Source organism: Mixophyes fleayi, chromosome 9 (genome assembly GCF_038048845.1).
Source record: "Mixophyes fleayi isolate aMixFle1 chromosome 9, aMixFle1.hap1, whole genome shotgun sequence".
Classification (NCBI taxonomy): Eukaryota; Metazoa; Chordata; class Amphibia; order Anura; family Limnodynastidae; genus Mixophyes; species Mixophyes fleayi.
The window spans coordinates 99,399,171-99,414,255 of record NC_134410.1 but is presented as its reverse complement, the minus strand read 5'-3'; the positions used below and the strand labels follow the sequence as shown (position 1 = coordinate 99,414,255).

At 37.0% G+C, this 15,085-nt stretch overlaps 1 protein-coding gene across 1 annotated transcript in view; it reads left to right on the top strand.

The window, feature by feature from the left end:
* Window positions 1-14,008, top strand: part of OLFML2A (olfactomedin like 2A) — an 89,159-nt gene extending 75,151 nt beyond the window's left edge. The window contains exons 6-8 of the mRNA XM_075184710.1: window positions 1,976-2,254; window positions 7,252-7,437; window positions 9,723-14,008. Coding sequence (XP_075040811.1) covers window positions 1,976-2,254; window positions 7,252-7,437; window positions 9,723-10,324 — 1,067 coding nt within the window. The 3' untranslated portion in view covers window positions 10,325-14,008. The remainder of the gene's footprint in view (window positions 1-1,975; window positions 2,255-7,251; window positions 7,438-9,722) is intronic.
* The last annotated feature ends 1,077 nt before the right edge of the window (window positions 14,009-15,085 follow it).

Sequence of the window (15,085 nt, the reverse complement as noted above, 5' to 3'; positions counted from 1 at the left end):
CCTGTTGTATGGTGTGAGAAACTTCATGTTGGAAAGTAGACGTAAAAAGGATCCCTTTGCTACTGATCACATTTCAAAACAGCAATCCCATGAAAAAATCAGGTGTTTGTTTTTTTGTTTTGTTTTTTAACATAAATCACTGTAGCTGGCTACAAGAAGAATATGGGTTTTACCTTTTTCCCCTTTTTTCTGCTATTAATGATTTATGATGCTGGGCTATCATATCTACCACAGTCACATGGCGCACAATGCTATAAGCAGAGTGCCATTGGAACGCCCCTCTGAGCTCTGTCTGCACTGTGACATCCTCCTTTTTCTTCCCTCTGCAATTACAGAACATGCTGAGAGTTTTGATTCTTTGTCTGTGAATGGCAGCTATTTTTGTTTGCCAAGCAGAGATCTTTTGAAAAGAAGATAATGATTTGTAGGACAATAGCTAGGAAAAATGTCAGATGCGTGCATAAAAGGTACTTAACTTGCTATTTAAAAAAGAAAAAAATATTCTATGTGGGATCACTGATATCCTTAGGACATGTACAATCATTTCTAATATGCATAGAAAAGTTAAGTGATGCAAATGTGTGATTTATTTTTAAGATTTAATAAAAAAAAAACCTATCCTTAGGTTATAATTAGAGCAGTGACTAGTATTTGGCATACAAACAAATATGCTGAAAGATCAAAGATGTACGCTAATGTTGAAAAGAAATCTAGTTACTGACACGGACATACATCAAGCTTAATGTATAATGACAGCAGCTGTTTTTCCCATTGCTCTGTATCTAGAATAATGTACCTTCTACTGTAAAATATAAGTATATCAGAACTCACACATGAGTTCTCCGGAAGAGAAATCCTATGGAATTTATATTTTCTTTTTTTTTTCTGTAATGGAATTGGTGTGCATTAAAGCATAACTCCACCCAAAACAAAACATTTATTTAATTAAGATAAAATACAGTATTATTAATTAAGATAAAATAAGTTCTATTTACCATTGGTGTCGACATTATCCCATCAACCAAAAGCTCCAATGCTATTACTGAGAGTGGGGAGGGTTTTTTTTCAAGCACACAAAGTTGTTGATGCCTCAGGGACATTGACAACACCACTGCTTGTTTGCAAGCAGTATTAGGAGAGAGGATCATAGTGCAAGACTATTGGAGCCTTTGTGCTGAACCCTGGATTAGTTCTAATGTCACATTGAGGGTTCATAGAACTTTGTATTATATTCTGTCTTAATGAACTCTACCCAAGTCTAAGGGCTCCATTTATGAGCAGAGCTATGTGTAATATTTAGGTATTACGTATAATACCTCAAAATAAGAGTAGAACTGACCTCAGGCGCCTCAGAGGTAACAGAGAAATTTGGCATCAGGAGCTTGGGAGGGAGCTGCACATGGTAATATGAATAATATTGCTGCCATACTTGCGTGCCCTTGTCCCGATTCCTTATCTCGTCACGCCCTCATTGGATGGTTGTGCAAAGCGACTGTTCAATACCACACGAGGGTTAAGAGGTTAGTGATCGTGGCAGAGTATATAGTATATATGAAATTACTCAACCCATTTTTTTCTGTTTGTTTATATATATGAACATCGGTGGAGAATCAATATCTGGTTACACATCCATTTATACTGAGATATGTATGAACATTAAAGACATTATTTTTATTTTTTTATCTTTTTTGAAAAGCTCCTTTTTTTTTTTTTTTTGGAACTTTACCAATAGTTCTGGACTATTTATGATGTCTCTGGAGAATATATAGAGTATAAGCGCCATATCTGTTTGCTTATAATATATGGTTTTGTTAATTTTATATACATAGATAGGTTGTATTTTAGCAAATAGAGGCAGCTAGTATACTAGTCAGCGCAGACAGGTCCACCCTTTGTAATTCTTTATATCATTACTTGATCTGTATATTTTAAATATAAAGGCTGACATTTTCGTTCTGTCTTTCTTTACTTGTAGAAAACACAGGGAGGTTGACTTTGCGCGGAGAAAAGCAAGATGTCAAAACAGAGGGAAACATTTCAGAATCTCGTCTCATACAAGAGGAAAGGACTGTGCAGATTGAGAAAAGACCTCCAACTACAATCACCACCACATCAACGACAACACCCACCAGGACTACCACAACTGAGAGCACAACTACAACCACAGTGGCCAAAACTACCAGTCTGACAGAATACTCCCTGACTACGCTTTCTTCTACAGGGCTTGGGTCTGAAGCACAAAACATTAATAAAGGTATGGAGTTTGTTCATAGCCTGTTGTCCTAGATAGGTAGATAGAAAAGTGCTTTTCAAATGCACACAGATAAAGCAGTTCATTTCATATGGATTAAATTCTGTTTAGGTCCAGTGAAGAGACTTTGATGGTTACAACCTATATACTGGTATGGTTTTCCAGTGAGCATATGGTGAAGGCTATGTAAGACTCACATGACAAGACACCTTGGTTTTTCAGTGGTGCACTTGCATGGTCCACCCCGCACACTTCAAGTTACATGTCTACTTACATCTCTCAGGTGGCACATCCACACGTAGGTACATTTCTGGGTTGTGGAGTCTCCTGAGATCTGCGGCTAGGTGTACACCTTGTAATGCGCTGGGTGGACCATCCAGGATGAAAAATCTCCAGAGGAGCACTGGGCAAAAATGTAAATGTCACATCAAAATCCAACCTCCTCGCACTTTATACCACCTGTTTCTCGTAAAATGATGCCTGGTTTAGCCTAGTTTTTGGCTTCAATTAATCATGAGAATGAGGAAATATGGGGATTATCTTTATTAAAGGTAGCAATTTTGTGTGTGAGGCTTTTTATTACTTTGCTCTGAGTGCACTTGGAAAATAACTTCTCTGGCGGAATACAACATAGTTTTGCAAAGCAGATCCCATTAAAAGCAGAGCACGAGACCCAAAGACTACTAGCTCTGAGCTAGTGCAATGGTCAAATACATTTGACAGTTTAAATGACCCCTCCACAGAGTAAGGAACACCTTATAAAATGGGTCCTATACTCTATTTACTTCATTTCAGTAATATCACTCTTCTGCAATCCTACAGACACTGGTCCAAAACTGGTCGTGCACCACAGAGTGGACGTTTTGTGCTTATTAAATGCCGTCCACTGGTTTGTCATGTGTAACTATCAAGATAATGCAAATGCTAAAACAGTTTAAACAGCGCTCTTATCTCCTCTTACACAAATTAGTATAAATATTTGTATGCAAATTGTATACACTATAAAATAAAAATAGATTAACTTTATTTATTTTTAGATTACCAAATAAGGTAGATAAAGAGGGTAGAAAACACTACTTTATCACATAACTTTTTAGTATATACTGTAACTCAAGCACTGGGAAAGTGATAAATGGCAGATATATATGTCCTGAATTTCTGTCATATGTGTTTTAAAACCCAAGAAAGATTGTTTGTATTTAGGAAGGAGCTTTCCAAAGAGTATTTCGGCTGTAGGAAACGCTGGTATAAAGGTCCCTGTGGCTTATCCACTTGTGCAGAACAGCGGGCAAGGACCGTAGATACCGATCCATCACAACCATTTTCACAATCTGTGGCCCTGTCAAAGTCTCGGGTTGTAGCCACTTCTTAGTGAGATGGATGAGGTCATGCATTTGAGAACGGGGAAGTTTATCCACCCGGTATCCACAGTAATGTACTAGTTGGGCTAGGGCAACTAGTATACCCAAACGAGTTAGGATTTTGGCTTTTAATTTGTCGTAGTTCTCTGCATCAGGAAGACTTAAAATGCAGTATCTCTCAGGAGCCATCTGACCTCCTCCCCAGGTATTTAGAGACTAAGAAACCAAACTCATGGCTTTTTAACAATGCCCAATAAGGTGCAACTCCCGATTAGCCAGCAACCTGCTAGCTCTCTGAGATAGGCCTGATGAGCGGAGCCCGCCCTTCTCTCTCCATTCATAACCCCAAGGACCGTTATACCGGCTTTTCCTACTGCTGAAATACTCTTTGGAAAGCTCCTTCCCAAATACAATCTCCATTGGTTTTTTTAAACGCATATCTAACATTTATCACTTTCCCAGTGCCTTTGTCACAAAATACACACACATACACAATGTATCGGTACAATCCACAGTATTCCTCCTTACTAATGTGTTCTATTATTATTAGTTATTGGTTGTTCTTACTTCTCTGCCTATTGTTGATTTTGTAACCAAGTTGCACAAGTTTATGTTTTTACTAACATCTTATTCAATTTTATTATGCTAATAAATTAAAAGTGTTTATTTACTCTTTGGGATTTATATACATTTGTTCTACAATTTTTATTGTTTAGAGACTTGGCTAGTTGTACCGCTGCTTGCAGATACTTTCACTATTTACTGACCTCAAACTTCAGTAATGCAGTTTACATTTGCTCTTACGTTTGAAAGCAATAAATAAAACAAATAAAATAAAATAAAAGACCATGTGATACAAATGAAGAACAAGCTTATACAATCACTAAAACACAAAATAAAACAAACCAAAATCACAAGTGCTCCCTTCGCTCTTGATTTAAAATAGCACACTGCCTTACAATAGGGCAGGAGTAGGGGCGGACCTAGACTATTTTTAGGAGGGTGATTTAGCATAATTATGTCCCTCCTTCTTTCTGATGATTGGCCCGCCCCTCCCCATTTTGATGAGCATCTTAGATGCAATTTAAAGATCAGCTTGTGCTGCTGGGGGGGGGGGGGGGGGGCGATCAGGGCAATCCGCCACTGAATAGGGGCAAAGTATAAAACTAAGAGGAGACACATTCACCAGCTACTACTGCAGTACTTAGTAAAAGGTATGCTAATGACAAAAGATAATTTCTGTTCTTAGCACACAATCTAATAGACAGTGGCTTATTTGATTTTTAAAATCAATGTGATTCTAGATGACAGTGACAGGTTAGTTTTTCATTTTTCCCACTACCAGCTACAATTGTTATTATCCCTTTACCTTAATAAGCAAGTGTTTCCCACACCTTTTAGATTGTAAGCTCATTTGGGCAAGACCAACTTTACCTTCTGTTTCTTGTCATTGTGTGTAATTTGTAATTGTCATGATCCTCTAAATGTATAGTGCTGCGTAATACGTCAGGGCTTTATAAATAATAGATAATAATAAGATAGTAAAGCAATAAAATAAAACATGCTGTCGGTTTGTATATACGTTTCCTAAATCCATATTAAGAACTTTTTTATGTCTTGTGTCATATAACACGTTTTATTTGTAGAGTTGGGAAAACAAGCTCTGTTTTGATCATGTGGAAATTAATAGCAAGTGGAAAACACTTCAGTAAAAAGATTATTAGTCAGACAGTATGTCAGTTTTCAGAGAGTGCTATACAATACTTCTTCTATGATTTAATTCCAACAGCTTCAGTATGATTAATTCTGGAGAAAGAAAAGGGCCAGCTGTATGGGGACATTTCTAATTTGTTTCTGACTTCTGTGATTGATTAAAAGAAAGTGACATTTCCTTTCTAAAAATTGCTTGCAGGCATTTAGTGATCTCCATCTCAGCGGCTGTGGAAAATAGCTTTTTATATTGTCATATGAACTTTCAAAACTTCTGATTAGAAAACTACATTGGAATTAGAGACTTATTGTACTATGGTTTTTCCTTGATGTTTTGTGAGATAACTAACCTGGATATGTGTAATGTGTTAGAAAGTGAGTCTTGTGCATAAGCCAGCGTAGGCGGAAGATTGCAAGTGCCTAGAATCATACATAGTGTAGATTGTGTGTAGACGGCAAGTCGAAAATGTTTGTTAAAAAATGGTGTGCCTTAAATCAGTAATTCTAAATTCATTTTATATCCCCAAATTCTGATAAAAATAGCTTTAAAGCTCTATTTTTAGCTAGGAAAATATTTTCCTGGGTGACCCTCCTTTTAGCCTGAGTCTGGGGCTGATCAAAGCAGCAGTCTTTCCCAGTGGTCCTCTGTTTCTTACACACCCTTAGCTGAAATATGACCATTAGTTATTATGCACTCTATTGACTTTGGTGGATCAGACTAGTGTAATACTAGTTCCAGGATGGAGATATTGGATAGTCTCACTTGGTAGGAATTAATAATAGATAGGATGGGGGGTATAGTACACTGGAATGAATATTAATGGGAATACATACTAATATGCACCTTATATATCTGCTTCTAGACAATAGTGCTGATAGTGAGTAATTGATTAAAGGCGTTTATTATGCTATATATTAGCTTAAAAATGCACACAGGTTGATTATCAAGTTATCAATGTAAATCGCAACTTTTAAATAAACATAATTGATTAAAATGATTAAACATGTCATAAAATGGAATATATCCCATTATCACATAATAATCATAAGGCAATAAAAATAAAAATGTAATTTAAAATAAATGTTAGATAACGGTCATCATATGATGCCAAGTTAATATACTAGTCCAAGCTTGAGGATGTGGATAATTCAACAGTATGCCAGTTCAAAGCGAGCGGAAAAAGTCACTGATCCCTCAGATATTGCTCATCCCAGGTGCGGAAGAGGTTTTATAATATATATATATATATATATATATATATATATATATATATATATAAAATCAAAGACTCATTAGGCTTCTTGTTTGGAGGGAGAGAACTGAACAGTACATGCTGCTTTTAAAATCATTCATACTTCATTATTCCCTGTTTAATATTGGGGATTTATATCCATTTTTCCTTTGTTATCTTCTTTTGTATATTGCAGGCTTATATAGTCTGGATCTTAACGTGCCTTATTTAGTCGTGGATGTATTGAGTAACAGCGTTCTTATAATAGCATACTTCCCAACTGTCCTGATTTAGATGGGACAGTCCCTATTTGAGGACTCTGTCCCACCATCCTGATTTTTGTCCCGATTGGGCCGGAAAGGTTTGGAGGTATGTCCCGTTTATTGCTGCTGTGGTGCCACTGGTGTGCGAGGCATTAATGAGGACTGGGAGAGAGAAAGTTAGATAGGGGCGTTCCAGCATGTCAGAAGAGCAAGACACCCGCCTGTGACCGTGACCACCTTTCTCATGCACAGTTGTGATGTATGTAATTGAAAGGTAGTTCTAATAACTCAGAAATACGACAACAATACATTTTAGTGTCGCACAAGAATTTCTCTAACAACATATATATAAAAAAGACAATAAAACATTTCTATTGTATGCTAGACACATATTATTGTAGAATGTTTGGTCTGAAAAGTATCTTTTATCTCAGTCAGAGAAGGCGAGTGTGAAGGCACCATTGCATCAGTTGAGGCTCCTAAGAAACATCACAGCTATGGTCGGAACGAAGGAGCGTGGATGAAAGACCCAGCAGCAAAGGATGAGAGGATCTACGTTACAAACTATTACTACGGCAATAATCTAGTGGAGTTCAGAAATCTCGACAATTTCAAGCAAGGTAGAAAATTAATCAATATGAAACTGTTTAAAGTAGAATTCCACGGACTGATCGTTGTCGTTTTTTATCTTATGTATCACAGATACCTTTATAATTAATAAGCAACCTCCATCGAGACATGTCCACACACAGAATGTCTTTTCTATCCAGCTTCATTCAAGTTTGCTAGTGTTATGCAGATAAAAATGTATATATAAATATTATATATGTATATATATATATATATATATATATATATATATATATATATATATATATATATATAATATATTTAAAATTCAATGTAGACCAGAAGGGTTGCTGTGCTTAAGGTTATAAGTGGGCAGTACCGGGCTCCCTAACTATGGCACTGCAGATTCTGCACTCTAACCCCTCTATTGTGCTAGGTAGTTTGGGCAGGGACTGGCTGGGCTGGGGGGCATCTGCCAGTCCCAAAGTGGGCTACCTTGGGCTGGGTCACTGGGCCACCTGCATTTTTTTCCTATAAAATATGGGCTGCTGAGCAGAGTCTTGCCCCTAATATTTGCCAGCCCTCCCCTGAGTATAGGACATTAATGCCAATGGATAGAAAAAAATGCAAGCTGCTGAATAAATTATGGAGCCCTTTATGGTTGTATGATTTATTTTTTTTCGCTTCATTTTTTCTCTTCAGGTACGTGCAAGAATTTGGGTTGGTTTAGCTTGTTTGTCGGGACAGCTTCTTCATTCCAGTCAGGCTGTGTAGACTAAAGTTGCCTAATTGTACAGTGTCTCCATTGAAATACAGCAAATACAGTATAAATACTTATATAATTGTATAGAAAAATATATCCTATAAAAGAAAACTTATATTATTCTGTAATTATAACTTAATTTTGTTGTATATTTGTATTTAATAAACATTATGCAATAGTGCTTGCTCTGCTGAAGCAAAATGTAATACTGGCTATAGCCGGTAGTAATCGGATTACCGATGACCACATGCCAACAACTGTGATTCCTACATAAAAAAGCCGAAGGGAGAAGAAGACGAATGAAATACAAGCAGAGTTACCTGAAGAAAGACGAGGGAGATGTTCGAGGCCAGCGCAGGTTGACAGGCGGCGATTCCGACTGTAGACTTGTATGGCACTGCAGTGTGACGTGGGCGCGACTTACTTCGATGGTAATTTAAAGCAGCAATGTCTGGACCCCACAGGATAACTGGTTTAACACTTAGCCTGCGGGGTCCGGACACTACCGCTTTAAATTACCACTGAAGTAAGTCGGCTTTTTTTTATGTAGGAATCACAGTTGTCGGCATGGTGGTCATCGTTGACCCGTACCCAACCCGGCTATAGCAACCTATAGAAAAACCAGGGCCAAAATATTCTGAATATCTGGGAGTACATTTAATAAACTAAGTTTGAAAAAGTGGAGATATTGCCTACAGCAATCAATCAGGTTCTAGGGCCTGATTCATTGAGGATCTTAACTTAAGAAACTTCTTATTCAAGTCTCCTGGACAAAACCATGTAACAATGCAAGGGGTGCAAATTAATATTCTGTTTTGCACATAAGTTAAATACTGACTGTTTTTTCATGTAGCACACAAATATCAACTTTAAATTTCAGTGTACAAATAAGCTATTAAGTAATTGTGTGCTACAAAAAAAAAACAGTCAGTATTTAACTTATGTGCAAAACAGAATACTAATTGGCACCCCTTGCATTGTTACATGGTTTTGTCCAGGAGACTGAAATAAGAAGTTTCTTGAGTTAACGATCCTTAATGAATCAGTGCCCAAGTTGTCATTTATTTAGTGCATTCTACAAAATGACAGCTAGAATCTGATTGGTTGCAATAGGCACCATCACCACTTTCTCAAACCCGCAGTTTTTTAAATATACCCCCTGGTGGGAAAAAAAGATACTCATCATGTAGGATACGTTATTAATACATTAGTATGCATATTGTTTTTAAAACTGTGTCATTGTAGTAACTCTTGAATATCTGATTGTTGACAATTTTATTTTTTACTTTTAATATATTTTATTTAAGAAAAACTAAACTGAAGATGACAAGCAGTGATGTACGTGAGGCAAGCCTCAGAATGTCTGGTAGAACGGCTAGTTACAGGCAGAACTTAATGAGAATAAAATGGCAAAAGTAGCACTGTATGACTACAAAACATTTAAATTATTTAAACGCAGTATAAACAAGCTCCTGTCATTGATGTTCTTACAGAATTATTAGGCTGCACTCACAGATAGACTAGTACTGTATAGTAGTGATATTTTTTTACAGTCTACCTCTATTGTTGCAGGTCGTTGGAGCAATCTGTACAAGGTCCCTTACAATTGGATTGGCACAGGACATGTGGTATTCCAAGGAGCCTTTTATTACAACAGAGCTTTTACTAAAAACATTATCAAGTATGATCTGAAGCAGCGATTTGTAGCGGCCTGGACTCTCCTGCATGATGTCATTTATGAGGACACCACCCCATGGAAATGGAGAGGCCATTCAGATATTGACTTTGCTGTGGATGAGAGTGGCCTCTGGGTCATCTACCCAGCGGTGGACTACGATTATTCCCAACACGAAGTCATCGTTATTAGCAAACTTGACCCCAATGACTTATCTGTGAAGAAGGAGACTACGTGGAAAACTGGCCTGAGACGCAATTCCTATGGAAACTGTTTTATAATATGTGGAATCCTGTACGCTGTGGATGTCTACAGCCAAAAAGAAGGACAGATTTCTTATGCCTATGACACTCACACAAACACTGAGGCAGATCCAAAGTTGCCTTTTATTAATGAACATGCTTTTACAACACAGATTGACTATAACCCCAAAGAAAAAGTACTGTACGCCTGGGACAATGGACACCAGTTGACCTACAAAGTGAACTTTGTCGACTGATTGAATTAATAGCTTGTTAACACGTAGGTCAGTCCTACACAAAGAAAGCACTTTTTACGAATCAGTTATAACATATTGCATGGGGAGCAACTAAAGTATTATCCTCTGGCTGTTAGGGGGTGAAAATACCCAGGCCATGAAAAGTCTAATGGCCTAGAAATGTGGTATGTGACTAATCCATTGTTAAGAAGCTAAAGAGTGAATAGACATAGGATGAATGGCTCACGGTATAAAAGAAAAAGCATTTCATTGTCAGCCTTTTGACATCCTATTTTTTTTCATTTAACCCCAATGAAGGCGATAGAACAAATTTAACACAAAGCAGCTGGGAGCAAATTTTCATTCAAAGGACCACCAAAGAAAGCAAATTCACCCTGAGCATATACTATTTTGTTTTTCGTTTTTCTTTTACCATTGCTCCAGTCAAACAGCATTATTTCAAGACTATGAACATTTATGTTGTGCAAAAATAATGTATTATTGAAATGTTGTAATACTATTTAAATGGGGATAGTTTGTTAAAAAAAAAAAAAATTACCTTCTTGGGCAGCAGGCATCTTCTTATTGTTGGGCTGTTAAAGGTCTATTCATCCTCTAGCATGACTCTTGAGTGGCTTTTTTGAGAAAGCTTTGTGACATGGTCAACAATTTTATTTTGTTTCACAAGTACACAAAGTGAGAGGAGCTAAAATCATCCCTGCAATATATTGTTCACATCACTAAACAACATAACTTTGGATCAGACTTTGTTTAATATCACAAAGTATGAATCTGATGCAGAAGAACTTTTATATTGATTTTTTTTTGTTTTGAACCGTTTCCAGCCACTAACTAATCTTTCAAACCAACCAACCTGTTTGGGTGACGGGTTACTTGTTTGACAGCTTTACTCTGTCTTAAAATTTTAATAGCAGGAAATGACTTCTTTTCACCTGTACATTTTCCCCCGATAAATGGGTGTTAACAAGCCAACTCAGCCAAGTCATGGAGAAAATCAAAATTCAGTGTGTCAGCTAACTGGTGCCAACTACATGTTCCCACACTTTATTTTCTTTTAGAAGAATTTTTGTGGTGCTTATATAGTTCTCAGATATACCCAGATCTATATTGGTTTAAATGCTCATAATCCACATCAAAAGGAAAGGCAATTAATACAATTACCAGCTGCATTTTTTTCTGTAGTGGAGCTTAAAGGACCATGTAATGCAATCCTTAGGGTGTTCCAAATAGACAGTTTATGCATGTACATGTTATAATCTTTCAGAAGAGCATCAAGGTCTGGGAATCAAAGTGGCACATTTTAAAAGTTGGTTTAAATGGTCTGCATTAGGGCAGTGTGTTTCCAATAGGTGGCATACCAAATGCTGCCATTCATTGTCCACTTCTAAACAATCTCAATAAAATGTTGAACTCTATATTCTCCCTGATGCTTACAACATGGAGATAACACTAATATGAATTTATGTGACATTCATAATGATTTATTAGGAAAACTAAGAATTATCGAATGAACAGAATTAATGGAGATATCCACCCAAAACATCTTAAGATAGATCTTTCTTAAGAAACGTGTTGTTCGGAGTATTAGGTAAAGGTACAAGGCACAATTCCTTGTAAGCATAAATCATGTCCAGCTTTACATAAGGCCCTGAATATCTTATATGAATTTTTTCAAATTAAGCTAGCAGTAGAAAGCATGCAACAACGTAAAAACCTAATGTGGTCTAAGCTATTTCCCTAATTGTTTCGTAGTAAATAGGAAACTCTAATTACTCTCTTTGTTATATGAAATCTCCAGGTTACTAACTTTCTTTTTCTATTAGGAAATATAGTAATAAGGTTATTACATAATAACATAAATGCTATCAGCACCTTGCAGCCTTTTGTAATTCATTCTTATTACAACTGCAGTTTAGTATTAGCAGAGGGGGATTTTTAGAAAGTCACAATATTAATGGTACTTCTATAAGGGTTTGTCTACCTTGACACAACACCCAGTGTATAACTTTGCTGGGAGCTCCTCCCCTGCTGGGGACTCCCAACATTAACCTTTCAGATGACAAATTGCTCTATCAGACACTGATGGAGCCCATACTAGGCAGGAGTTTTAGGCGCCTATTTATTAAGCCATAAGCCATGCGGAAACTGCTGATGATACAATGGATTTTGCTATATTCAATCACACTATAGTTTTACCAAGGCTACAATGGAAAGTCAGCATAAGACTCATCAGTGCATTTTTCCTTCATGTGTCATATAAAAATATATTTAAATTTGGGAGTTGTGTTGTCTTTTAGCACAAAAATATATCCATTTTTATTAAAGTAGAACAATGGTAGGAATTCCACCCCTGGGAGCTCCACCATTACTGAGATCCAAATCCCAGAAAGTTGAATTCTCAAGGAATTGCTTCATGAAAATGAATTTGCAACAACTAGGGAGACAGTTTCTTACCACTACAGGGTTCTCCAGGCACAAATTTAAAAAACCGTCATCATACAAGCAATGAAAACTCCAGGGAGGTGGAGTGAGGAATCTCTCAATGCATGCCCCAATAAGGCACTGCTAACTTCTTGGCTCTATTCTGTTCTTTGATCATTGCAACATCATACATGTAAGCATTATGCTTTTTAAATAAGCCTGGAGCTGAATAAAAATGAATAATACGTTTTATTTATGCCTGATTTGGAACTTGCATTGTGTGAAGGGTTTTCTGCTTGGAGCTGAACACTGTAGTCTTCCTCCATATGACTCCCTGGGATATATATTGTACTGTTTTCCATAATAGAGTAAAGACTGATAGCACACAGCCCAAGTGATGGGATTACTGTCTAATTTGGTCACACACATGGGTTAACTAATTGGACAAGATCCAACTATTCAGAGTGTGGGTCTTTTGCTCCATTGATATTGCAGCTTAACTGACCAGCAAGTCTCGGGGGCAAAACTATCAAGCTGTGGGTTTGAAAAAGTAGAGATGTTGCCTATAGCAACCAATCAGTTTCTGGCTGTCATTTTGTAGAATGTACTAAACAAATGACAGCTAGAATTTATTGGTTGCTATAGGCAACATCTCCCCTTTTTCAAACCCGCAGCTTGATAATTTACCCCTCAGTCTCTACAGTTTTGGTTGGTTTCTACTCTTTCCTCCACCCCAAAATTCTGCTAATCAGGGGAATCGCTATCCAATGAGTGCCCCATTTCCCCATATACAAACATATACCTTCTAGTTATGTATATTATTTTCTACATATGTTTTTGTAAAAGGCATATTTTAACTCTTTCTTTTATAGCATGACATCATGAATTAAACATGTTGAAAATATTCTTCAATTGTTGTAAATAGAAAACACACCTTCTTTTTAAAATGTTATATGTATGTAAATGAGGTTAATGTTGTGCCATTTGTATATAACACGTACAATATGTTCATCCTTATAAATAATTTAATGCGAACCACTCACATTTTTCATTTTAGAAGTGCTGCCACTAAAACACGATATGATTTAAAACATAAGTGGGTGCTTACAGTCAATGTAAAATTATTACAACAAATGACTCATTTAATTTTTATTGAAGTAACTTATGACCTATTATTGACACAATCTGTATTGTCTGCTGAAAAATGTAAGAAAAAAAAGAAATAAAATTATATTAAGAATGAAATACTTTATTTCTAACATAGTTCCACTTGTATCTTTTAAGCATATACTAATTTTATATATATATTTGTTGCATATACAGACATATCGATTTTAGAGATATAGTCAAACGCAAACCAGTGATGAGAAGTGCTGAAGAGGTGTATGCACTAAGGCAATTGAAATATATGAGCAGCTGGGTGAGAAGGAGCTAATCAATCCTGGTAGATTAGAGGAAGGGGTAGTATCACCTTGCGCTCAAGTATATTATTGAGTAATACCCCTCAACACCCTCAATCTCTGATTCATACTAGATATTACTCAATAATATACTTGAGCGCAAGGTGATACTACCCCCTCCAGTGATGAGAAGTATTTTAGCCTTCACACTTAGCTTTAAACGTCCAAACAGGTAATGCTAGTGATCTTTCCTTGAATTGATCACACCCTTTTTAATTAAAGAAAGATGTCTAAATCAGGAGCACGGCACTCCTACAAGAATTCAGAACTAGAAAGGCTTGAAAATCTACTAAACAGGTGTGCGGATAACGCGTTTAGTTTTGACTCACCTACATCCACTTAATGCTCGCTGGCCACCTAACGGTATCTTATATGCCACGTGATGGTTCCCAGTACCTTTTAGGGGTTCTCTGTCACTCAGACAACAAAAGTTAGGTGGTTTTATTGTGCAAAAACTTTACAAGTTACAGTATTAATACAAGGCAGGTGGACCATACTCACTGTGCCCATACCCCACTAGCCCAAGGATGGCAGTCACCTTAATTCGCTTGTCCCTTGGTACTGGCTACCTGCCAGCCTTAGGTTCAATTATGACGTTGGACATGGTTGTGCTTCTTTTCCTCCACGACATTTCTGATTGGCCACCAGCAGTGGTTCTGCCTGCCATGTCAACTAACAGAAGAGGAGGAAGGAAAGGGGTAATGAGGCCAGTGGGATGTGGGGTAGATGGGAGAAAAAGGAGGGGGGACATAAGATGGGACAATGGGAGACATACAAATAAAAGAGGAAGAAAGAAAGGGACCGTCACCCATAATGTGGAGACAGACACAGAAACAATTGGGGATGTGGATAGAGAACCGCATGGGGAGACACATGGGGG